Source organism: Aulonocara stuartgranti (genome assembly GCF_965226115.1).
Source record: "Aulonocara stuartgranti genome assembly, chromosome: 10".
In the NCBI taxonomy this organism is placed as follows: Eukaryota; Metazoa; Chordata; class Actinopteri; order Cichliformes; family Cichlidae; genus Aulonocara; species Aulonocara stuartgranti.
In genome coordinates, this window is record NC_138946.1 from 10,724,333 (window position 1) to 10,749,455 (window position 25,123).

Consider the following 25,123-nt stretch of genomic DNA (forward strand, 5'->3'; position numbering starts at 1 on the left):
AAAAGTAGAGATACTCTCCCGGATTCAAACTGGAAGCTGGTTCCAGAGAAGAGGGGCCTGAAAGCTGAAGACTCTGCCTCCCATTCTACTTTTGAATATTTTCGAAGTATTAGGGGATTTGGGAGGAGGTAAGATTTTTACCATCCACCAAATATTATTAGGGTGCATGTGAAACATGAAAAATAACACAAAAAAGAACAAAAGCTTGCCTTAAAGCAAACACATACAAGGGACAGTGAGCACGAAGACCAACCAACAGGCTACAAAACAAACAATAAAGCACCAAATGGGGGATGTCAGAGATGATTTAGCAAGTTTTTCATGGATGCAACCCAACTCATCTCTGCTACTCAACCCACAAATGCCTTTTCCTTACAAATGTGGCACTATTTAACGGGAAGTAAACATGCTTTCCAACAGTGTAAGATTTATTGGCAAGAAGGATTGTTGCAACAAAGAAACAACTGACCAAACACATTTCTTTGCTCTTTGTCTTACGTTAATATGGAGCATATTCAAAGGGCTGCAGAAACCACAGATTTGCAGGTATTGACTGGTATTTTGTTACTACACTTGATGTGAACCTAACTCTGCTTTCACATCCACGTTGTGCTACATTACACCTCTACACCTGACACCTCTACAGGACAGCCAGAGAATAAAAGTGAAAGAACCAGGGGACAAACAAAAGAAAAGAACCAAAGTGCATCTTTTCGTGATGTTCCTCTTCAAATAGGCTTTCACTTTGCATCTTCGATTTTTCAATTTTAGGTTTTCTGGTTTTCCACGTGCAACAAGAAGCAAACTAACAGTGGACAAAAAGGTTGGAGGAAAAACAAATCAACAATTAAAGAGATTAAGTAGTGAGACAGGCTATCAAGCAGGCGATATGGAGTGAAAAACAATCCCAAATCAGCCAATAAACTACACAGAAGTATCATCATGGCTGGATTAGAAGACTACTTTAGACTTTTAAGCATCTATATTTGTTGCTCATAATATCTATTATTGATTAATCTAAACATTTTTCAGTACAGTTAGTATTTCAGGCAGCAGGTGAATGTTTAATCTCTACAATTTTATAATGTTATTGTGTGCATCACGTTGCTTAAGTGATCAGAATATAAAACAAGAAGTGTTACGTCAAAAATAAAGAGTATGCAGAGGCTACATGAAAAATATATCTACAGCACCTTTTCAAGTCACAAATGGATATATATATATATACATATATATATATATAAAAAACACCCAGCACGCCCCTGCGGGCGGTTTATCCTTCAAGCTCGGGTCCTCTACCAGAGGCCTGGGAGCTTGAGGGTCCTGCGCAGTATCTTAGCTGTTCCCAGGACTGCGCTCTTCTGGACAGAGATCTCCAATGTTGTTCCTGGGATCTGCTGGAGCCGCTCGCCTAGCTTGGGAGTCACCGCACCTAGTGCTCCGATTACCACGGGGACCACCGTTACCTTCACCCTCCACATCCTCTCGAGCTCTTCTCTGAGCCCTTGGTATTTCTCCAGCTTCTCGTGTTCCTTCTTCCTGATATTGCTGTCATTCGGAACCGCTACATCGATCACTACGGCCGTCTTCTTCTGTTTGTCTACCACCACTATGTCCGGTTGGTTAGCCACCACCATTTTGTCCATCTGTATCTGGAAGTCCCACAGGATCTTAGCTCGGTCATTCTCCACCACCCTTGGGGGCATCTCCCATTTTGACCTCGGGACTTCCAGGTTATACTCGGCACAGATGTTCCTGTACACTATGCCGGCCACTTGGTTATGGCGTTCCATGTATGCCTTGCCTGCTAGCATCTTGCACCCTGCTGTTATGTGCTGGATTGTCTCTGGGGCATCTTTACACAGCCTGCACCTGGGGTCTTGCCTGGTGTGATAGACCCCAGCCTCTATGGATCTTGTACTCAGAGCTTGTTCTTGTGCTGCCATGATTAGTGCCTCTGTGCTGTCTTTCAGTCCAGCTTTGTCCAGCCACTGGTAGGATTTCTGGATATCAGCCACCTCCTCTATCTGCCGGTGGTACATACCGTGCAGGGGCCTGTCCTTCCATGATGGTTCCTCGTCTCCCTCCTCTTTCTTGGGTTTCTGCTGCCTGAGGTATTCACTGAGCACTCGGTCAGTTGGGTATATATATATATATATATATATATATATATATATATATTAGGGGTGCAACGATATTCGTATCGATATTGAACCGTTCAATACAGTGCTTTCGGTTCGGTACGCATATGTATCGAACAATACAAAATTTGTAATTTATTTGATCAACTTTCCTTCTGACGATGCTGTCTGTGTTGAGCGCTCAGTGAATCTGCGTTCGACTACTCTGCCTAGGGTCGACAGTGCAGCCTAGGCGGAGTAGTCCGAACGCAGATTCACTGAGCGCTCAACACAGACAGCATCGTCAGAAGGAAGAGCGCAGGGCAAGCTAGCGAGACAGAAGTTAAGGTCTCCTTACAACATGGACCTCCCCCACTCTCATTCAGATCTGGCGTTGGAATTATTTTGGTTTTCATGTGACGTATGACCCTGAAGGTAAGCGAGTCATGGACTAAAGTAAAACAGTATGTTGGATGTGCCACGCAATGCTCAATTACATGGGTGGGAGCTAGTGTGTTAGCGCAGTTAGCTCGTTAACGTGTTGGCCGTCTAGCCCCATGCACGGGGCGATCGGCGGTAGCTCGTTAACGGAGATTTGCCGTGTTGTGGCGTTAAGGTCATTTCAACGAGATTAACCTGAAAGCACTAGTGGGAACACAACGAATATGACTGCACATTTACGCCGACATCATCCTAGTGCAAAGACAAGTGGAAGCAGAAAAAAAACAAGCAAACATGCTACTAACTTTAGCCGAGTCATTTAGACAGCTGTTTAATATGCTGCTGAGAATATAGCCCAGAAGAAGCGGATAGTATAGCTTTTATTTTGGAAAGAGACATTTCTCTGTACTAAACTCTCTTTTCCAAAGATGAGTGATTCCTCAATCAGATACAGGGCTCGCAATATCACTAGCCCGACGTCCCGGGGCTAGCGATTTTTTTCAGTCAGGCTACCAAAATCTATCTCTGCCCTGCCCGTCGGGCTATTGTAGGAAGGAAAAATATATGTCAATGCTTTTGCATTCTTTCAGAAATGTAGCTGGGTTATTATGTCATTGGCATCGGTGAGCCACTGTCAATATGTGACATATTGAAATCGCGTTTGAATTTGCGCTTGTTTTTTTGCTTTCACTTTGCAATCGCGTGAACTGTGTATAGAGAGCGACAGCACTGATCTGTGAGTGATGATAATTTGTGCACCAATTCCTCTGACATCGTCTTATTAATTGTTAGCTTACTATGCAAACATGACAAGTGAAATCTCCCGCAGCTTAAACATGTGAGAGGTTGATCGCGCAGAGAATCGCTGAGATTATGTGAGTGCGTGTGTAAAAGCAGCAGGATATATATTTGACTACGATGACCTGGATGACTGAGAACCTTCACAGACAGATATATATTTCAGTTCTGCTGAGCCAAATAAGACAGGTCAGGGTGAAGAAGTGACAGCCAAAGAAAAGCTTACCACAAAACGGAGAAGTTATGACAAATCAGACTATAAGGCAAAAAGAAAGTGCAGCTTTATGGTTTCATGGACAAAAGAATTTCTGTGGCTGCAATATGACGAGCTAAATAACCAGGGCTGCACATAAGTGGTCCGCAGGTGCGCATTCGCTGTCAAAATAAAAAACGCGCACAAGGGTTAGGGTTAAATTTAAAAACTGTACTTTTGAGTTAAAATATATATTTATAATTTTAATAAATGACAAATTAAAAAGGCATGAACATTTTTTTTGTATCGAAAAAATATCGAACCGTGACACCAAACTATCGAACCGAACCGAACCGTGAATTTTGTGTATCGTTGCACCCCTAATATATATATATATATATATATATATATATATATACACATATATATATATATACATACACACAAACTCTTTGATATCCCACCTGTGATTTTTTACTACTGAGTCCTGAGGTGCCGTTCAAAACATATTTTTTTCACTTCTTCTCAGTATATGGCATCAGACACGGTTCGGATGGCAGCTTGTTCTTTGTGTGAGCGCTACAGAGCAGGCACCATGCAGGGCACAGAGAGCACAGGCCTGAAGAAACCTTTCAGTGCGCTCGCTACACACTGCTTCAACTCAGGATGGATGGCAAGGAGGAAAAAGGCGTAAAAAGCAACAGGGAAGGGAGTCGCCGCTATTATGCAGAAACATTTCTCACTAACATAAATCACTCGCATCAACAGCCTTTACCGGCTTGACACTTTTCAAAAGACACATAAAGGACATGATAGGAATGTGAAAAGGATTTCCTCCTGCTCTTTCTATAGTCCCCTCTCCCTTCTTAGATCTGAAATGTCACATCCGTAGCTATTAGCCTAGCTCCGTAGTGCTGAACTCTGAAAAGACACTCAGTCTACAATTTATGCCCCTCATTAGCGTGAGACAAGACAGTGAACAAGTCCTTTTGAGATTTCTCTGAGCGCCAGCTCCTCATCACAAGCCCCTGGCCTGAATGATGCGTGGAGCGACGGCGCTCCCCTCCACGCCAAGGGCAGGCTGATTGCCAAGGCTTCACTCAAAGGTCATGCAATTAAGCTTTGTTCCCGCTTCAATAAGGCTTTGACTGACTTACTGTGCTCCTCCGTCTGAACAGATGTGATTTTTGGCCTCAAGCGAGCTAAAATTCTGCCCTCCATTCATGTCCACAATCACGTATTCAAAGAAACGAGTCAGAGATAGAAGAATCATCACAAAAAAATTAACATATGTGTAGCTTGTCCACAAATTTAAATTCTAATATTGATATTCAGGGATGAGGAGGCAGTGTGGTAGAGGTTAAGTAAGTTGGATTTGGAGCCAGGAACTGCTTGAATGAGAGTCTTATCAGCGATAAGCTCTTCTCCCCAAATGTCCTTGGGCAAGGCATTTAACCTCTAAAGTGCTTCAAAGGAGCTACTAAACAGCCTTTCAGTGTTGTGGAAAAGTCTTGAGCCACCTCTTATTCTTTATATTATTGAAATTCACAAAAACATACATGGAAATACAGTAAATAAGGTACAAAATGTTTTTCCAATTCTAACAAGCCTGAATGTCAGCAGTGATTAGACCTGGTATGTCTTAGACCAGTGGTCCCCAACCCCCGGGCCATGTAAGTCGTTTGGTACTGGGTCGTGAGAGTTGAGGCCTGATGTGAAATTTATGGTTTTCAGGGTTTTTATTGTTATTTTTTTATTGTTTGTATCGTTATCTCAGTATCCCTGGGTCTTCTCCTGTGTGTTATGAATAAATCTTCTATTTTTGGTACTGTTACTGGTTTATTTTGTTGTATTTATCCGCGACACCTTAAAGGCCGGTCCGTGAAAATATTGTTGGACATAAACCGGTCCGTGGCGCAAAAAAGGTTGGGGACCACTGACTTAGACACGAATAGCTGTCCAGGCTTCTTAAAGGACATTCAAAGCTCTTCGTTGGACGCTGGCTGGCTGCTTTTTGTTCTGTTCTCTCCCAAACTGCTTCAACGCTGAGGTCCGGGCTCTGGGGAGGCCAGTCCACGACTGACGGTGTTCCATTGTGTGTTTTTCTATCGAGACCTCCAACACTGCTGACTGAAGTGCAGCCACATGACAGAGCCTGCACCATGTTTTACAGATGGCTGTAGACACTCACACCTCAATAAATAATGACAACAATTTAAACAAAAAATTAGTCCTGTTGCAACTAACTGCCAACTAACTGTTGGTACAAAAGTATCATTTTATCCTTGTCAAACTGTCTTCCCTTTAGCAATTTTCACACATTCAAATAAAGAAATGGACACAAATGTTCTGTTTTTGTGACAGACTGCTAGCATAAAGCGCATAAAGATACAATTTGAAACTGTTTTTTGGTTCTTGCCAAGTTGTCTACTATGTATAGACACAGCACTGGTTTTCCTTGAAGTATTCTTTGTGCTTGAATTAGTAAAAGATTGGAATTAAGTGACTTAAGATAAAAAGACTTCTTTGAAAATGGTCAGATATGAGGTCGGGACTGAAAATAAGTGAAAAAGCAGTCCTTCAGAAAGTCTGGAAAACTATTGCTCAAGACCATTTTAAAAGACTAGTTTGGCTTCTTGGGAGCAAGATTTAAAGAAATTAATGGTGGCTAGGGCTGGGCGATAAAATCCACATCGTGGTATAATTTGAAGCACGTGCGGTAACGATATATATCGCGATATATTCTTTTCTTCTGTATAACGTATTTTCCACACTATAAGGCACACTTAAAATCCTTTAATTTTCTCAAAAATCAAGAGTGTGCCTTATGTATGAATTCTGGTTGTGCTTAATGACCTCGAATCGATTTTGGCGTGCAGAAATCTGTTAAAAAGTGTTTTAGTACAACTTTGGTAAGCCGCACTGCTTGATGGATTGTCAGAGCATTACGGCTGCCGTAGTGAGGAGCTTCGCGGAGTAATCTGGGTCCAAAACTCCGTCCGCTTCAGATCCCAAAGTCAAACGAACACTGAGAGTTAAAAACGGTCTAAATTCTTTCATCTTTAATAAAATCATCAGCGTTGCTGCTTTACCAGGTGTAACAGTTAAGTTTAACATCCAGAGTTAGAAGTTAACAGGAAGTTAGCTCGCTAGTTTCCACCTAAACATGACATACCATGTTCTGACTGAGAGATTTTTGAAACTAATTAAAACGTACAGATCTGCTACCACTTCCAACATAAATGAAGACAGAAAACTAAACAGCAGTGACGTTTGCAGGGTTACTGAAGTTGGACTACCTGGTATATAATGTTGTGCTACGTGATTGCTAGCGACACAGCTATGTTAGCATAACATTAGCACAGTGAAGCTGGAGGATGAATGCCAACTTTTTTTCCACTCGATAAAAGTTAACGTGAGGGATTCTGGTGGTCAGGGACAAATGCAATCGCATAGCTGGATGCTATACACAGGCCAAACTTCAGTCAGGAGAACAACTAAGATTATTCATCCACAATACGAGGTTAGTTGTTAATATACTGCAACAACATGGGAATAGAACAGCTGCGAGAGAATTCAACATTAATGAATCAATGTTACGGAAGTGGAGGAAGCGCAGTTTTTGGATTTCCCCATATTTCAAAAGTGCTTCATCTCTTTGCTATGACTGTCGGCATAATTTGCAGATGATAATGGTTGTAGCCGCTGCGATGCTTTTGATCAAAACAGGCGCAGCTTGATGACATCATCAACATGCGCTATCGCGGTAGAGCGGTATAGTCAAAATCTCTGAGCCCCTAATGGTGGCTCAACATTTTTGGACAGCACTGTGAATTGTATTGGGGCAGCTTGGATGCCTAAATATGACAGAAAAAAATAAGTGAACAAATTAGAGCAGAATTGTTATAATAAATGTAATATCTGCTAAGTTTTTTTAAGTTATAATTTTAAAAAAATCCAAAAAACTAACTTCCTGTTTAAAAACAGAGATTTCCGCACAATAACTGACTAAACCAAGGCATGCAGCCCCCAAACCCACTCCAGTGGATCAGATCAGTGGAGGCTGTGCTTGTACTCTGCAGCTCCCAGGTGTGAACATGTGTACAGTCATGAATATGAAGCAAGATTTTTTAGAGAGAGCAAAAGAAAGAGGGCGAACAGGCATCGAAACACTTCCTCCAATAAATAAAGTTTTTTAAAAAACTGGGTCACTGACAAGAAAGAGTGAAGGCGACTTAAGAGGCAGAAGCGATAAGCCAATTTCCCCCTGCAGAGTCCAATGTAAAACATCATTCTTGGTACGGCAGCTATGGCAGGCGATCTGGTGAAATGGCAAGCAAAGGCTGGGGAGAGAGATGTGACCTAGTTTTGGAGGAGATGTGTGGCTGAAACAACCAAACAACTGCATGATTAATGCTGCTTTGCATGTCTGCATCGACTGCAACTTGAGTCGGTTGTTGTGCTTTTTAGAAGCAAAATTTACTAACAGGGAACAACACAGTGGATCAAATGAAAGCCAATCTGTGTCTGCTCGCCAAGAGCTCCAGGAGATTTACCTTAAATGCAGCTTTCTAAAACAAATATTTTTTAAAAAGACATAAAAAGTCAAGCTTTTTTCCCCCATTTTTTAAAATAGCACATCAGGGGTGGTATTTGACCCAAAGAACAATTTCCCTCTGTCATGGCGGCTACATCAGCTCCCTCAGCGCCGCTCCTCGCTTCCCCTACACTACAACTTTGAAGACCTGCCATTATCCACCAGATCCGCTAAAACTTTCCCACTGAGTCTGGTCCCAACTCACACAGTCACCGATGCCAGCTTGTCACTGAACTCTTGCCATCCCGGTCCCATCTCTGCCTGTCCTGTTAACCAATCCAAGCCATCTTTTTTGACACCCCTTCTTGCCCCCTTGGTTCTGTTTGCTGGTTTGGATCACCTTTTTGTGCTCACTGTAAGCCTTTCTTATTTCAGCACTCGCTTGGTAAGCTTCATTTTCACGCCTCTCCTGTCTCAGTCTCTGCCATTGGCTTTGAGTTCTCCTTTTAACATCTGATGCATTAAAGTCCACCCGTCTGGTGTTGTGTGCCGGCCAAAGTAAATGCGACGAGAGTGGGCCCGCAGGGTCCTAGAACAGTACATCAACTTCTCAAGTGGCTTCATATTAACGCCCACTCTGATGCTAGATCTATTTTTAAAGCAGGAGAGATCCGCTGACAGACACGTTTGCCTTGTGTCGTCGATATGAGGCGTTCAACGAGATGCAGGAATCTCCTTATTTTTAAACTTTCATACCATTTTGTCCTTCAGTCTGCTTTATCTGCTTCTGGTTCACACAATGCATAGGAGGCAGAAAATGAGCATGATCATTTTGCATTTAATGAGAGATTTTCTGCTAGTTGAGAAAAGTGAGAGACGGATGGTGTGTTGTGGATGGACCGCCTGCTGAGTTTGTCAAGTTTTTATTTTCTCGGTTTCACTGTTGAATGTCAGCGCAGCGCGAGCTTTCCAGGAAGGCATGTTCACTGTTTCTGAGCGACTGGAAGCAAAACCTGACGTTTAGCAACTGACAATAAAACCATCAGTTATCAGAAGGAATCTGAAAGAAGAAGCGGACAGCTGTGACTTGGGAGGTAAAGCAGGTCCTAAGCCACAACTGGGTGTGCAAGTGTGCAAGTGTGCAAATGTGTAAATGCTTAATGCGGTTTGAGTGCTCAGACTAGACCAGGAAAGCTCTACATAAATTTATGCCTCCCATTCAGTACTTTCTTTCCAAACTCATCTCTCTCCCTCTCTCTCTCTGTAGACTTTTCCACCCCATCAGGTGCAGTTAGTGTCCAGCCCTTTGATGTTCTGCCATGAAACCATCAGACATGACCGAAAGTACAAATATGGGCCATGAAAGGCAAGCGCAGACACACACCGACTGCTGATGGCTAACTAGAAATAAAACAAATGCACATGAGTGCACAAATATTAACTTTCCGCACCAGACAAAATACACACCCGCTGATTATTGTTTATATTTCCCCAAAGAAGTTCTCTGGCCAACGCTGCTAAGTTTATGTGTCAACAACAAACTTTAGAGCTCTGAGATGGAAGCACAACAAGTGAAAATATCTACAAAAGCAATGTCCAAAATAACAGTTTTTCAGCCCTCACTGAGGTCGGCGCAGGCTACACCTAGTACTGTCTACACCTCAGGACAACTCATTTTGAACTGAGCACTGTACTGTGCAAAACTACCGAGCCACCCCTCATTTCTTTATGTTTTCCTTCTGATGGGCCTGACTTTTTGGTATTTTTTTGTTTTTAAAGTGATCTTGAGTAAAAATGTTTGCAGGCTTGCTGAAGGTCTTTCAAGGTGCATTTCAGTCATTTTCAGTCTGGACCGTGTACCTGATTAAGAAATGGGGGGGAAAAAAATCTGGTCCTTCAGTTGATGTTCACTGAAGAAATGGTCTCAGTGGGAGGGTGGCTATTAGGAAACAGGGAGAAAAGGCGGAGGTATGCTGAATTATACAAGAACCTGCCTTAACAACAGTGGTAACAGGTCTGATGGAGCGATTAACTTAAATTAGAAACAGCTTCAATTTTCACCATGACAATGATACCAAACATATTGCCAATGCAGTAAAAACATAACTAGATAGAAAAACACACAGTGGAACACTATGGGCTTCTCCCCACACTCCAGAGCAATGTGGGATCATCTTGAGAGCAGAACAGAAGGCAGCCAACATCCAAAGAAGAGCTTCAAATGTCCTACAAGAACCCTGGAGAACTAGTCCTGTTGCTAATCGGACACGTTTTCTTTTCTCTTACCAATAAGTGCAAACAATGTGTTTCTATTTAACTTTTCAACACCTGGCAGGTGAGCGAGGGGGGAGCAATGCTGACAGTTTAATACGATGGTTCGGCGCTATGTTGGCTCGCGGCGTGTGAATGTGTGAGCGTGTCCGCATTCGTTTATTTGCACTCATCTCCCGGCTGGTATGTGTCGACATGCAAAACTCTCCGCCATCCATCCAGCCTGCTCATCCATTCACTAGGCTTGGCACGTGTGTGTGTGTGTGTGTGTGTGTGTGTGTGTGTGTGTGTGTGTGTGTGTGTGTGTGAGAGAGAGAGAAAGAGACAAACTGTAACATCAACTTCGAGCTGTTTGCATCTGGTTGCCATGGAGTTTCACAGCTGTTTCCACCAGACCCTAATGAGCTTCAGCAGCTGTTAGCTTAGAGGACACACACACGTAAAAATACACTAACATGTATACATACAGTACACATTAGTTAGTTTGTATCGTTACCTGTGATTGTTTACTTGCCTTATTGTTCACATATACAAGATTGCAGAGCATCTGAGCCAGCAGTAAGGCTGATCTAAATAACAATATATCACAATCACGACTCTTGACAGGGATCCATCTATAACATCTGCCTTGGAACAATAACCCTAATCTTGACACACAAGCTGTTAAAAATGCTTTGGTTCACACAGTCTGTCAATACCCCGAGGACAGATTTCAATTTCCCTTTTATTTTCTTCTACTGGAACATGACTTTAACAAGTATTAAAGTATAAGGCTTGATATGTGTGAAAAGCACACTATAACATAGTGCATTAGATTAAAGGATGGAACAAATAGCTTATTTCACAATTTTAAAAAAAATGTAAATGTAATGTAAACAAAACAGATTCCTCCTCTGTTTAAAAATGAGTTTTTGCACAGTCTTACTTATAAATGGGCAGATGATCATATACCTCCACCTCAGGAAAAATGGATCTACAGTTCACTGTAAAAAATCTTATTGTATTAATTTCATCAAGCATTACAGCTTCTGCTCTCAAACAGATAACAGTATGAAGATTATTAAATCCAGCATCTGAAGTTCTTCAGCGGACAGAACAGGTAGCTGTGGTACTCCTAATGTTAATGCTAAAGCCAACGAGCATGACCTAAATATTGGAAAAGGTGGACCCAGCTGTTCTACTCAGACAGGGCTTGGATGTGGATTTAGTAAGTAAGGAGTATCTCTCTGTTATTTTACTGCAAATTAAAAGGACACCGGAAACAGCTCCTACTTTCTTATCAATGCTATAGATGAGAAAGACACCTGTAGCCGTGATAACTATAAATAACAAAGAGCCAAAAACTATAACGTCAAAACACTTTGAAGACATTAAAAGGACTACATCAAACTGACAAAGGTAAACTTTAAGTTTTTAAGTTTTTCACTAGAAAAGGGGGGGGAAATCAGATATTAAAAATTTAAGAAACCAAGCAGACTAAAAAATTAAAGCTCATGCAAAAATACCAAAAACTGAGGCCACCTATTGTCTATAGGGAATATTACACATTTTAGCTAGTGTGTGTGCAGTTTCACATTTCATCACATCTCTCATTTTTCAAAAGCGCAAGATGGTGACAATGAAAACGCTCATCTATCTGTAGAATCCCATACAATTCGCTGCTACCAAATTTCCACTTCATATTAACTGTACGGACAATGCTTTATTTTTTTTTACCTTTTTGTTACCTTTTATAGATAACAACTTACCTATGTTTGCATTTTTGTTTTGTTAAGGCTTACAATTAAAGGTGCGTATTGGTCAAAGCACCGTTAGCCATTCACTGTCTGCGCTAATTCCAATCGCTGCCATGTCAAGTGTATTTGTGGTAGAAATGCAATTATCTAATTAATACTACAAGTTTTCTGTGCAGTTAACTGTCCTAATTTCCCTTACATTTTTGTAAATAAAACTCTTATCCATTTATCTATTACTTAGCACTAATTAGCATGTGCCTGTGTCTAACGTATAGATAAAGCTTGCTAACATGCTAGCATTAGCATTAGCCGATAACTTAGCACTCCACATTCTCCTCCAAATACAGACACATGTAGACCTCACAGCAACATGACTGTGGTCAAAATGCTAACTTGAGACTATAAAAAATGGCTTCACAGACTAATGGGTAATGTCAAAGTGGTTATGTCTATGTTTCATACACACAGTCTATGACTAACATGAATAGACATGTTAGTCAAACCCCAAACACTTTCCACTGCAAAACCCACTCATTTTTGCTTTGTAATCATATCATCACTCAATATATGATTTCAAAAAATGAATAAATTACATATAAGCAAAATAAACTTCTCATCCTATAAAGCTGTCTTTAGATTACTAACATTAAATCATGCTCACTAAAAGGAAAATCGAGGCAGTATTAATTAAAATCTTGGAAGTATTACATATCAAACACCTTAAACAATAAAACAATCTATATTAATCTCATTTTACTTTGGTTTACTTTCACTGAACAAGTGCTGATATATTGTATACCACCCCTGCTGATGTAAAATCCATATACAGCATCTACAGCTGACTTCTGTCTCCACACACACACACACACACACACACACACACACACACACACACACACACACACAGTTAAACAACAATGCTATCGAAAGTGCTTCACACCTGCTCATCATCTTTTTCGGCAATCCCCCCGCTGATACCACTTCCTTCCTCCCATGTTGCACCAGAAGTGGCTGATATTATCATTTCTAGTTCAAAGCCTTCTTGCTGTAAATTGCCTGTAAAGCCTACTCAGGTAACATTTATCTTACCCTTCTCGCCTCCACGGGGCTGCTGGATATTTGTTATTGAAAATACTGTGACAAGTTGAAAGGTGTGAAACTAGTGCTTCCGATCATGCCATCCCGCTTTGGTAGGCCCAGAAAATAAAGCAATCATAATTTGCGACTACATATTATATATTGCCATATTGTTTTGATGATGATGACGGCTTAAGATGCATTAATCTGGATTAATAAGCAGATTACAGTACTTTGACTGAGTGTAGGTATTCTATTTGTTTTAATCAAGACTACCCACATGATATAGCATTAAATTTTTTTTTAAATTAATCGCTTTTAACTTCATGCCTTTGGTGGGTACACAATATTTAACTGTTCCCCTTCCCAGTTGTAAATAGCTGATTAACTGCATCACTGATTGCAGGTCACAGCTTTTGCTAAATGCCCAGCTGCAGACTGTATACAGCTTATTTCTGTTCTGTTTATACAATATAAACCTCATTTTGTTTGTTGAGATTTGTTAAACCCTAAAATACCATCTGGGTCACTCCTGTCCCAAATAGCTTTATTTTTTTGTATTACAGCATTAAATATACTTTTGATGAATTTTACATGCCTAATTAAATGCGGTACAAAAGTCCTCATTTCAAAGGCAGCAATCTGCTCAATAACAGATCATCCTCGTTAAATTGTGTGCAACTCACAGAGTAAGTTATCAAAATATCAAGGTCACAGAGACCAGTTGCTATTCATTTTATTCTCTAATGTTAACTATGCATATTTAATATTCTGCAGCTTTGCTCTCCCTATGCATACACTATGCATAAAGGAAAAAACACCAACAGACATCATAAACATAAACCCTTGCTGTGTCTGCTCGCATCTCCCAATAGAGACCATGACGAATGGATTGATTTTTCCCTCAAAAAAGATTTTTGTAAACTAAGCTTCTTTTTCTGTGTAAGCTGCATGTAAGCAGTAGCAGACAGTTTTCATCTCTTCACACCTGCAGCCTTGAACTATTCCCAACAATGCCAATCTCATGTTTTCTATGTTTATGCATCTAGCAACCATTGAAATTCTCCATCTCCACCCTCATCTAAAACAAGATAAAAAAAAACTAGGGAAAAAAAGGAAGCATTTGACTGTGTCCTCCTTCCGCCGAGAAAAAAACATCTAAACCACTTCTAAGAAAAGGCAAAGCTGGAGTACGACTCGCAAAGGCGCAAATAAAGATGGCTCATTTTTAGAAAAGCACTACGTTGTCATTACAAAGTCCATAGTGTTTAACATTTGCCACACCTCCCTCCGACCAAGAGTATGCATCAACCCATAAACTTTTAAACCCAGAAACCCACATTTGGAGCTACTGTTCAATTTTCTCACCAGTGGGGATGCAAATCGTGAGGATTCTTCACTACCTAAAAATAATGTTTTTGTTGACATGTTTTTAAAAAAAGCATGTAGTTCCAACCACTGGACTAACTACAAAACACGCCATGTACAGTAGTTGACAGAACCAGGCTTTTCATGGAAGGATGAAGGGGAGGGAGGTTAAAAACTAGAAGAAATCTTTGATAGAGCACACTTAAGCATCATAGCCTAGAAGTCTATTTCACCCAGTGAACCATTTCGAGAACAAAAACCACATGGAAATGTGACATTTGTTGTTTCGCTCATCTATATTAGCCACATTTATCTACCACTTACATACTTCCTTTCATCCTTTGTCATTAGCTAGGTGAAAAAAGTGAAATAGTCATGCTCACTCGTAACAACAATCCAGAAGGAAACTACAAACTCTCATTTAAAAGCTGCTGAGTCTACAGCTTTGCAGAGCGTCTGTTTTCGGTTTGTGTCCAGGCTGGTGCTCACCACACTTGGCAAGCAAAGGAAACCTCACTCCTGACCCTGGAGAGTAGTTAACTGCCTATCAAGTAAAAACAAGGAACTAATGTTAGCATTATCAGCAAGGGAGGAAGGCCTTTTTTCTTAGGCATGTGACGTTTGAACTATAAAACACACAGCAAGGTGTTGCTATCGCCTCAGGACGATTCACACTCTGACAGCAGTTGCAGCCACCTCTGGTTGAAGTGCTGACAGGCAACCAGTTAGTACTCAAAGATGGGTTAGTCCTGTATTCTGGCTTAAGGACAGTGTCTTTGTTAGCTCCTCAAAATGCTGTCAAAGGATGACTTCCCTTTGAAACATTTAGTCATGAGCCCAATTAACAGGCTAGAAGGAATAACTACACATGTAATCAAGGAGTTTTTTGAGTCATGTGTGGGTTTTCCGTATTCATCAATGCCATTTTTCATTGCAACCCACTGCCTCCTCATTAGCTTTGTATGAATTCTGAAGATGACACTGAGCAATTTCAGAAGAACAGTCTTCCCTTGATTTTGCAGGGTAATTGCTTATAATAAAAAAAACTAGGTCAAAAATTAAAGAGACTTTGAGAATTAGATCCAACTTTTACACCTGGTAAATTACCGTGCAAAGAGATCCTGATTTTTGGATTGGCTGTCAGAAAACAATCAGATACAAACAAAGTCCTCTAAAGTTGAAAAAGTAGGTCAGACACTGATAATCAACCTCTTGATTTAAACGTGAAATAACGAATCTGAAGTTGTCCTCCAGCCTTTCCGGAAGAGAATTTTAAAAAATGACTGTAACAGATATAAGTGAGTTATAAGTGATTTACAAGTGAGCACTTTTATACCAGCAATAATGTTGTTGAATTATACAATTCCTGATTGAAACCATCCATCCATTTTCTTCACTGTTTAAATCGCATGGCTGATTTAAATGGTCTCTACTTATCTACACTAAACTCAATTATGGATATTTCTAGAGGGTTAACAATCAAAAGCTTAAAGAACCTAGCCTTCTGATGGTTGCAGTAGGTGGACATTGTCAGTTAGCAAAGCAACATCACTTTGAATGTTTGCAATATTAACAGGTAAACTCAAAACGTTACAAATAATGTAAAGATTCACTGTTTAAGTAAAACAAACAGAGATCTAGCAACCAGCTTTTGCACCTGTAATCATAGAACCTAGGGTTACAGTAAGTAACCAATCCCACAAATCCCTTCCTTTCGCATGTTTGCGAAATGATATCACAAAATTGTAACATTACCTTGTCAATGCGATGGACACTACGCCAAAGTGGAAACAGAAAGGCTCAAAGACCCAAACAAACTAAAGTGGAAAAACAGCCGTGATATTTCTATCAGCACCAAGAGAGCAAAAAGCACCAGATTTTTTACATTAAATGAGTTAAGCTGTCTTGACACCAGTTCAAATGCACTCACAACTCTTTTTGAAAACTTTGCACTGAACCTTTGTCAGCTGCCACCCGCTTTTTTTTTGTTTGTTCAACCTTTCTTGTCACTCACTGCTTCGGAAAAAGCAGAAACATTACTTCAAAACACCATCCTTTATGAAAGAGCAGCGTGCCCCGGAGCGAGGAGGCAGCATTATGAAAGGGAACATGGCCCCTGGCTCTTCAGCTGAGGCCCGGGTCAGAGCAGAGAGCTAAAGTAGTAATTACTGAGAGACTGATTGCTGACAGGACCTTCCAACAGCCTGTGGTTAACTGGATGGAGCTGAGGGGGAGGAAGCATCAAATGCACAGGCCTGACAGATGCTCTGCTGATGACTCGTACTTCAGGGTGGTTCGGGGCATGCATGCCATTTTGCTTTATTCATTCATCTTTTAAAAGTCACTGAAAAACAGAATATTTGAGCTTCTTCACTTTTGCTAGTTTTTGACATTTCTTTTGAGCCACGATGCAGAGATACAGATAAGGTGGGAGCAAATTAACTTAAAGTATATGAATTCATTTTGTTAAAGAACTTTGTCATTGAACATCCTTAGAAGCCCAGATCTGCCGTCAGAGGCAGTTACCTCCTCTGCGTTATTTAAAAATTCCCCCCCTGCTAATTTTTTAAGAGTAAATGCAATTTCTTCCAAATGGCAGATTTATTTTTGAAGTGAAACTCTTCAAAAAGCAAGAGACGAGTTCTCCTTAAACAGATCAGAGCCCACTTCACTGAGAGTGGGAGCAATGTGTGATTGTGGCAGGCAACACATTGCCACAACTGGTAGAGTGCACCATTTTCCAACTGGATTATGCCAGTTTCTTGCTCAGGGTGGTCATTTGAGAGCCCGTGGCTCATTCATCATGACCATATGGATGTTACAACCTGGTATTTTAGCCAACCAATTTATGCCATCAGTGCGCCTGGTTGATTTTGCTGCGGTGACGGAGATGGCTGTATTTACATTGGACAGAAGCGACCGTTTCACTGATTCACTGACTCTGAAATGCCTTTTGTGTGAATTTATTTGATTTCCACTGATTGTGTACGCTTGGACAGTGGAATAAGCATGTTTTGACATATGTTTTTATCAAATACTCTGTGGTCTCTTACAGATCTGCAGTGGCAACTAGCTCTGAAACATGAGACGGTAGCAACAATGCCCACATTACATGCAACCAAGCAAACAAAGGATGTGACTGGGTATTTGAATATCATTCTACTGTTCAAAAACATGGACAAGCTGACCAAAAATGTTTGAATGTGACCATTTCTGCCAATTTTGCAAACCAAAAACAAATTTCTTTCATTGAAGTGGAGCAAAATTGTGAGCTTGTCACGGTCAAACAGAGACTGGGTTTCATTAAACACATGCTGGTGTACTCTATGGGTCTGAGTCACTAAACCCAGCTGCCAAACTAACTTACCTCTGATGGTTTCTTGTGCTGGTGGCGGACCCATGTGCTGCTGGTGCCCGTATTCTTGGATGACCTGGACCACGACGTCACTTGACCTGCAGGAATAACAAAGACAGCAATGATACCACAGTCAGTGTAAGAATGTGAATTCTTTTTAGAGTTTCTAGTTTTGCTCTTCTCCTCTGCTCTCAGTTTAACACCTTATCTCACCATGTGCTCTACTCCAGAGCCGAACGAAGTTAATTTGGGAAAAAAACAAACAAAAAACAAAGTTGCCATACTATTTTAGAACCTGAAATTACCAGAACTGGTTATAATGGAGGAGTTTAAGTCCCTTTCAAAGGAATGAAAAAATAGCACACTTGGCAAACACTCTTGAAACACATTTGGGCACCTTTTTGGGCGTTTATCTTGAAGCATTATCTAAACAGACTTTAGTTTCCACTTGCATCTATATAATCAGCAGTGAAATGTCTTTTTTTTTTTTTTTTTTTTTTTGGCCTGTCCCGTTTGGCTCTTTTGCCCTCAGAATTGTTGTCTAAAGGCAAAGAAAGATGTCCAACGGATTTACTTTACCAAATTGACCATCCCAGCCTTGCCGTAATGGTCCATTTGATTCACCTTTTATTGTTTATTTTATTTTCACTTACTGAATACGGGACAGACTTGACTGGGGGAAAGAAGGGGAGAAAGAAAGAGGGAAAGAGAAACAGCTGAGAAGAGGGACGGGGGAGAAGGGCAAAAGACAAAAACCAACAGAACGGGCAGAGAGAAAAAAAAAATGCATATATCAATCACCTGGATCATCTGCTGAGAAAGAAAAAAGAAAGCAAGCAGAAGAGAACAAGAGTAATAGAATAAACAACATCACAATGATATATGGGAATATGACAGTAAATACTAAATGTTAAACATTATTGTGCAGCACATAAGATCAACAGAACACAGTGTGCTTTGAGGTAGGAGCCAAAAAGGGTGTAGTTTGTGGGTGTGATCACCCGTGTGTACACCTGTGAGCATGGACGCGCTTGTTTTTTGTTTTTTAAAAGGTTCCTTCATGTAATAATCTGCTAGAGGGTGTGGGGGGGCCACAGTCCCGTCCTTCAGGGCATGAAGCAGGTATGGAGGAGATCAAAACTCCAGACATCCAGAGGCCCCCAGAACACAAGAGACCAAGGAAGACCAACAGAGGGGCAGCTGCGCCACTGTCCCGGAAAGAGCTGAGGAGAGTCCCAGATGAGGGCTCACTCAGCAGCCGCGGAGCAGAAGCCAGGGGGAGTTGCAGTGACGCGCCCGTGAGCTCCGCCGGCAGCCAGCTGCGCCTGAGTGACCGAGCCCCAGGCCGAGAGGCCGGGGGCACCCCACCTCCGAAGTGGCCCGAGCGAGCCCCAGGCTCCAGGCCCCGATAAGCGGCCGCCAAGGAGTGAGCCGGTGAAATGTCATCAAAACGAGAGCGTGAGCTCATCCAGCTCACAACCCATCATAATTCCCAGGTTGTTGTAATGTGTGATGCACAGAAAGACGTTTTCTTCGAAAGCCCCAATCACACCTTCTCAATGTTATTGTCAATCAACAGAAGTACTTCCTCCATGAATATGATCAATAAAACCATAATCGTCACCATCGAACAGGATACAACAGGTGTAGCACAGTGATATTTCGAGCCACTGCATCATTTGATATTTCATCAAGTTTCTTTATCCTTTAGTGCAAAATGTATCAATACTGAATCTTATCTAATCTTTCTCTAAAATCACTGTCTTCTTCTTTCGACGGCTCACTTTAACGGTCTTCGGCTCCACCGCCTGTCTTTTTGTGTCACCGTCTCTGAACCACACATCATAGCAGGTCTCACTACCATCTTGTAAACCCTCCCTTTCACTCTTGCTCTTCTTCCTCCTTCTGTCACAAATCCCTCCTGACTCTCACATCCACCAACTCACTGCTGCCTGTACTCTCTTCTTCATCTTTCTCGTGCACTGTCCATTGCTTTGGATGGTTTACCCCAGCTCAACCCTCATCCACTGCATCTACTCCTTCTTCACTGACACACCTGTCTACCTCTTTTTCACACGTGTATTCTGCTCTCTACTCTCACTACAGATCACAATGTCATGTGCAAACATCACAGTCCATGGAGATGTGTTAACCCGTCCATCACCACTAGAAACAACAGAGTGCTCAGAGCCAATCCCTGATGTAATCCCATACCCACCTAATCATTCCAACAGCACACTGTCTCACTGTCCTCATACATGTCCTGGACCACCCTCACATACTTCTCTGCTACTCCTGACTTCCTCATGCAGTACCACAGTATCTCTTGGCACTCCATCATATGCCTTTTCTAGATCCACAAAAACAGTGCAGCTCCTTCTGATCTTCTCAATCAACATTCTTTGACCAAACATCATATCTGTAATTCTCTTTCTCAGCACGAAGTCATACTGTTCACTGATCACCTCTCTCCTTAACCTACCTTCAACAGCTCTTTCCCATATCTTCATGCTATGATTCATCAGCTTTATCCCACTGCAGTCACAGCTCTGCACATCACTCTTGTCCTTTACAATCGGTACTAGCACCAACCTCTCACCTAGACCTCCATGTATGTCATCAGTTACGTCACTAGGACCGTCTATCCACTCTTTGTCCTCTTCATAGGTGCACTCACTTCTTCTTTACTGCACTTGCCCATTTATTAACGTTCCTCCATCTTTCCTCCTCTCTTTTGCTCTCTCTCTGATTTTCTTCATTTATCTTTGCACCCAAATAAGGTTTTAACTTTTTAAAAACCTTTTAAACTCCTACAACCATTCTTGCTGTAGCAGAATTCACCAGTAGATTTCAATTAAGGATTCAAAAGATGTCTTGAAAGGACTGCACAGAAAGTTGTTTGCAATTAATTGCATTTATTGCAATAAAAACATTCTAACAAGTGTTAATCTATTCAAAACAGAGAGAATGACATTCGTAAATGTATCTTTGAAATCTGCCCTCCTGGATGCCACAAAGGAGACAACCTACCGAAGAGCTGCAAACATCTTTTTCGCTACTCAGTGAAGTTTTCTGCTGAGGACCAGAGGAGAAAACATCAATTTTTTTTTTTCTGGCAGACAAATTAGCCTTTTCTGACCTTCCTTTTCTGACTCACAGCTGGAAAGAAGGGAGTGTTTCAAGTCTTCATTCATCTGGATCAGAACACAAAGCCAACTTAATCTGCGTTTGATTTGTCAAGAATGTTTAATGAGTGTGAATGTTGATTTAAAGTGGGGAAAATGAGGAACAGGTCTCTGGCTGTAGATTGGACTTCGAGCGCACAGCGTGTGCTGAAATTCACGCCAAAGAAATTTTATGGAGAAATTTGTTTTGCAGAGAGGGTTTACAATAAAACGATAATACTTTTTTGTTGTTTCTTTAAACACTGTTAGCCAGCACCAACAGGCGGGGAATCGGTTACTTATTAGAGAGCAAGAAGCTGCTCATCAAAGGTTCTTAAAATGAGCATGCGATGGGGTTCAATACTTTTGTAATTCACACCAGTGGAGGTGATTCAAACGCAGCAGAGAAGCATTTAAAGAAAGCAGCCAAACAAAAACCTTCTTTGTGACTTTGAACGCCCGTGGCAGCACTACCACTATGAGTCAGACCTTTAATTGAAGCAGACTGATGATGATCTATTAAAAGCTTTAATAAGTAATGGCCGCATAAATAGCATCTTGTTAAGCGGTTAGTCCACTGTGGTCCTTTACAACCTTATTAATACACAACCTAATTGCAATTAACCAGACACCGGAGCCAATATCCCACCCACCGCTTCAATCAACAGCTGTGTGTGTGTGCGCACACCTCTTTCCAAGTGTGCCTGTACATGTTTGTGAATGGAGGCCAAACCGATTGAGGAAAAGATGCCCCTTATGCTGTTTCCTAAATTTAAAATAAATAAACCCCAAATCCTCCTGCGACACTTTTCTCGTGTGACCATAAGAAACTCACTAAAAATTGGATCGAATCTGCAATTAAATTATATCACACGCATAATGGATAAAACATAAAATCGACACAACATTCTGCGATTTAACATCTGCGACCGTGACTTTATGCGAGTGTGCATGCGTGCGCTGCCTCCCACTCAACATATTTCCCTTTCCACAACAGCAGTGCTGCCACCCCGCTAATGTTGCTCATGACGTCTGAGGAGCAAACTGCGCTGAGAGCCTCTCTTCAAAAATCACCAACACTACACACACACACACACACACACACACAAAAAGACATACTGTATTGGAAGCCACTAACACATCAATGTTCCTACATTTTTTCACCATACACAGTTTGCCTACATTGTCAGTCATTACAGCACACACACAGACATATTTGTGTGTGATCTTTTCCTCTTTAACGGTCCGCTCTACTTACAGATTGACACACTACAATAATACAAAGAAAACAGAGAAAACCCCAATAATTATATGACCTCCCCCAAACAAGCACTTTGGCGACAGTGGGAAGGAAAAAACCCTTTTTTAACAGGAAGAAACCTTCAGCAGAACCAACCTCAGGCAGGGAGGGGCATCGGCCGTGACCGGTTGGAGTGAGGGCATCTCAGAGGAAAAAGTGCAAACAGAAGTTGCACTGAAAGTGGTCCAGAGATGCAAGATACAGAGCGCTTCAAGGGAATGTCAACACAATATTCAAAATCAGCTCATACAAACTTGATTTAGACATAACGCAGTCCCAGAACGTCTTTATTTTTGGCCTTTCCGGCTTTATTTGTTTTGCTTAAGGAATAGACAAGAAAGAGGGGGAAAGACCAGGGTAGGTAGTAAAGGGACAGTCGGGCCCTTTGGATTTCAGCAATAAGGTATTTGGGTGCTTGCTGGACAAACGAGCTAGAGTGACTGCCAGAACTTCTTGACTGCACCTTCAAATATGAATCCTTCTGTTTCTTTTCTAAGGTGTAGGCCAGGAGTCCCCAACCTTTTTTGCACTACGGACCGGTTTATGTCCGACAATATTTCCACGGACTGGCCTTTAAGGTGTTGCGGATAAATACAACAAAATAACACCAGTACCGATACCAAAAAAAGAGGAGATTTATTCATAACACAAGGGAAAATACCTGGGGAAACTGAGTTAACAATAAAAACAATTTAAAAAATTACAATAAAAACCCTGAAAACCATAAATTTTACACCCGAGCCTCAACTCTCACGGCCCGGTACCAAACGGCAGGGGTTGGGGACCGCTGGCGTAGATTCACAGTGTGCTTACCTTACAGGCTGATATAGGACACAGTGTGTGGTGCTGTATGTATATACAGTATCTGTGTCAGACAGAACCAGCCTTCATTCTTCAAAGTTAAACTGGGCAGTTAGATCCTAGAACGGCCAAGAATCTGTTATTAGTTTTTTAATCATACATCTCAGTCGCAACATCGTTTGACACCTACACAGCAGCAGCCTCCACCGCAAGCATCAAAAAAGCCAAACAGCTTCCAGAAGTCCGATGATGAATGACACCTCACTCAGACACCGCTGATTTTCTTGTCCACCATTCTCTGTTTAGTACTGTGTTCCATGCGTGTAAGCGTCGAGGGTATAAAAACAGACTGCACACTAATCTGTTAAGGATTTTTTACATTTACTCATGAATCTGCACTCCTCAAGAATGTGTGTGTCCAGGCAGGTTACATCTACACGTGCCCAACATAGTGCAGCTGCAGAGCTCAATCACTGTGGCCAGATAACCAAAACAGGCCGCGGCGCAGTTGGAAGTTACCATCGTGGCCGCGTGTTAATTAAAAGCCACGCTGGATGCACAGCAGCCAAAATTATCATGGGCATCCTTCAATTAGAAACCTGATAACCTCCAGTGAGCAGATGCAGCTGGAGCCCACACTGCAGTGAGCAGGGGAAGCTAACAGCTAAAGGCTGATTATAAAGCAAAGTGCATGGCCTCCAACGCGGGGTGGCTCGGTCACGTCTGCAAAACAGCCTGTTAAACCTGTTGTAAAATGCATTATACACGCGGGGCTGTGACCACACAACAGTTAAGCCCTTCAGAGGTCATTTTAGCCTGTAGTGTAAACAGTTTGAATGACTACATTTCCCAGATTTAATCCGGCTGCAGATCCCCACTGATCAGCCACGACTATACTACCTGTCTAATATTGTGTACGGCTACGCCTCGTGCTGCCAAAACATCCTGGACGCCTCGATGCATGGGCATAACACATCTTGGGTGTCCTGTGGCGTCTACCGCTGTGAAGTTGGCAGCAGTTTCTTTGGGTCCTGTGGGTTGTGGGTGGGGCATCCAGGGATCGGGCCTGTTCCGGTGCATCTGGCAGATGTTCAGAATTTGGAATTTAAAGGCTGCAACCAGGCTCTTTGTTGTGTTCCTCAAGACATTCCTGACGCCCGCTGTCTTACTGTGGCGAAGGCCCCTGTCATCGAGGAGTTCCACTGCAATGTTTGGTCAGCGGCAGTATTTAAATTGGCGGTATGTGTGAAAGAACATTTGCATGAATTCCACAGTCCAAGATTTCTCAGCACACTGGAGCTCAATGAGAAGGTATTAAAAGTACTGACAATTCTTCCTGATCAGATCCCTGCTTAAGCTTCTAGAGTAATGTCAGTGCTTCTCTTTATCTAATCTCTTCTATCACTACAGTTCCATTTATATTAAGCTGAAATACCAAACTGGATTTAATTCCAGAAAAAGATTGTCACAAATGAAAATATTTTGCTCTGGCGTACACACAAATGTACCACAAGATGGGTGAGAATACTTTTATAATTATAGTTTTCAAGGCACCACGCTGTGAAAGGATAACTCTTTTATTTATACTCATTTAGACAAGCATTAAAATAATATCTGAAAACCTCATTAGCGCAGCCGGGTTTAGCGACACCAAAACAAATGCCAGGTTCTGTTGTGTTTTTTTTAATTGTACAGCTCGCTTTCTGATGTGTCTAATTTTGATCTGTTCTCTAATATTGCCAAGGGAATAGCCAAACAAATATATTTGCTTACTGCAAAAATGCGTGCCGCGAAAATGCCAAGAATTAGTCACACTGAACTGACAAAAGCCGAGAAGAATGACATTTAAAATGAAATTGAAATCGCTGGCTGTCTTCAGTGAATAAACCCTCGTATTTTAAAGACAGTCATCAGCTGTTGTGGCCATTTGTGCTTGTATAACAACGTATTTCATTCGAAGAC

The 25,123-nt window shown here is 41.5% G+C and overlaps 1 protein-coding gene across 2 annotated transcripts in view; it reads right to left on the reverse strand.

Annotated features, from left to right (window-relative positions):
• jade2 (jade family PHD finger 2) overlaps positions 1-25,123 on the reverse strand; it is a 233,344-nt gene that overhangs the window by 175,050 nt on the left and 33,171 nt on the right. For both annotated transcript variants that reach the window (XM_082548884.1, XM_082548883.1), the window contains exon 3: positions 17,909-17,994. In XM_082548884.1, the coding sequence (XP_082405010.1) occupies positions 17,909-17,994 (86 nt within the window). The remainder of the gene's footprint in view (positions 1-17,908; positions 17,995-25,123) is intronic.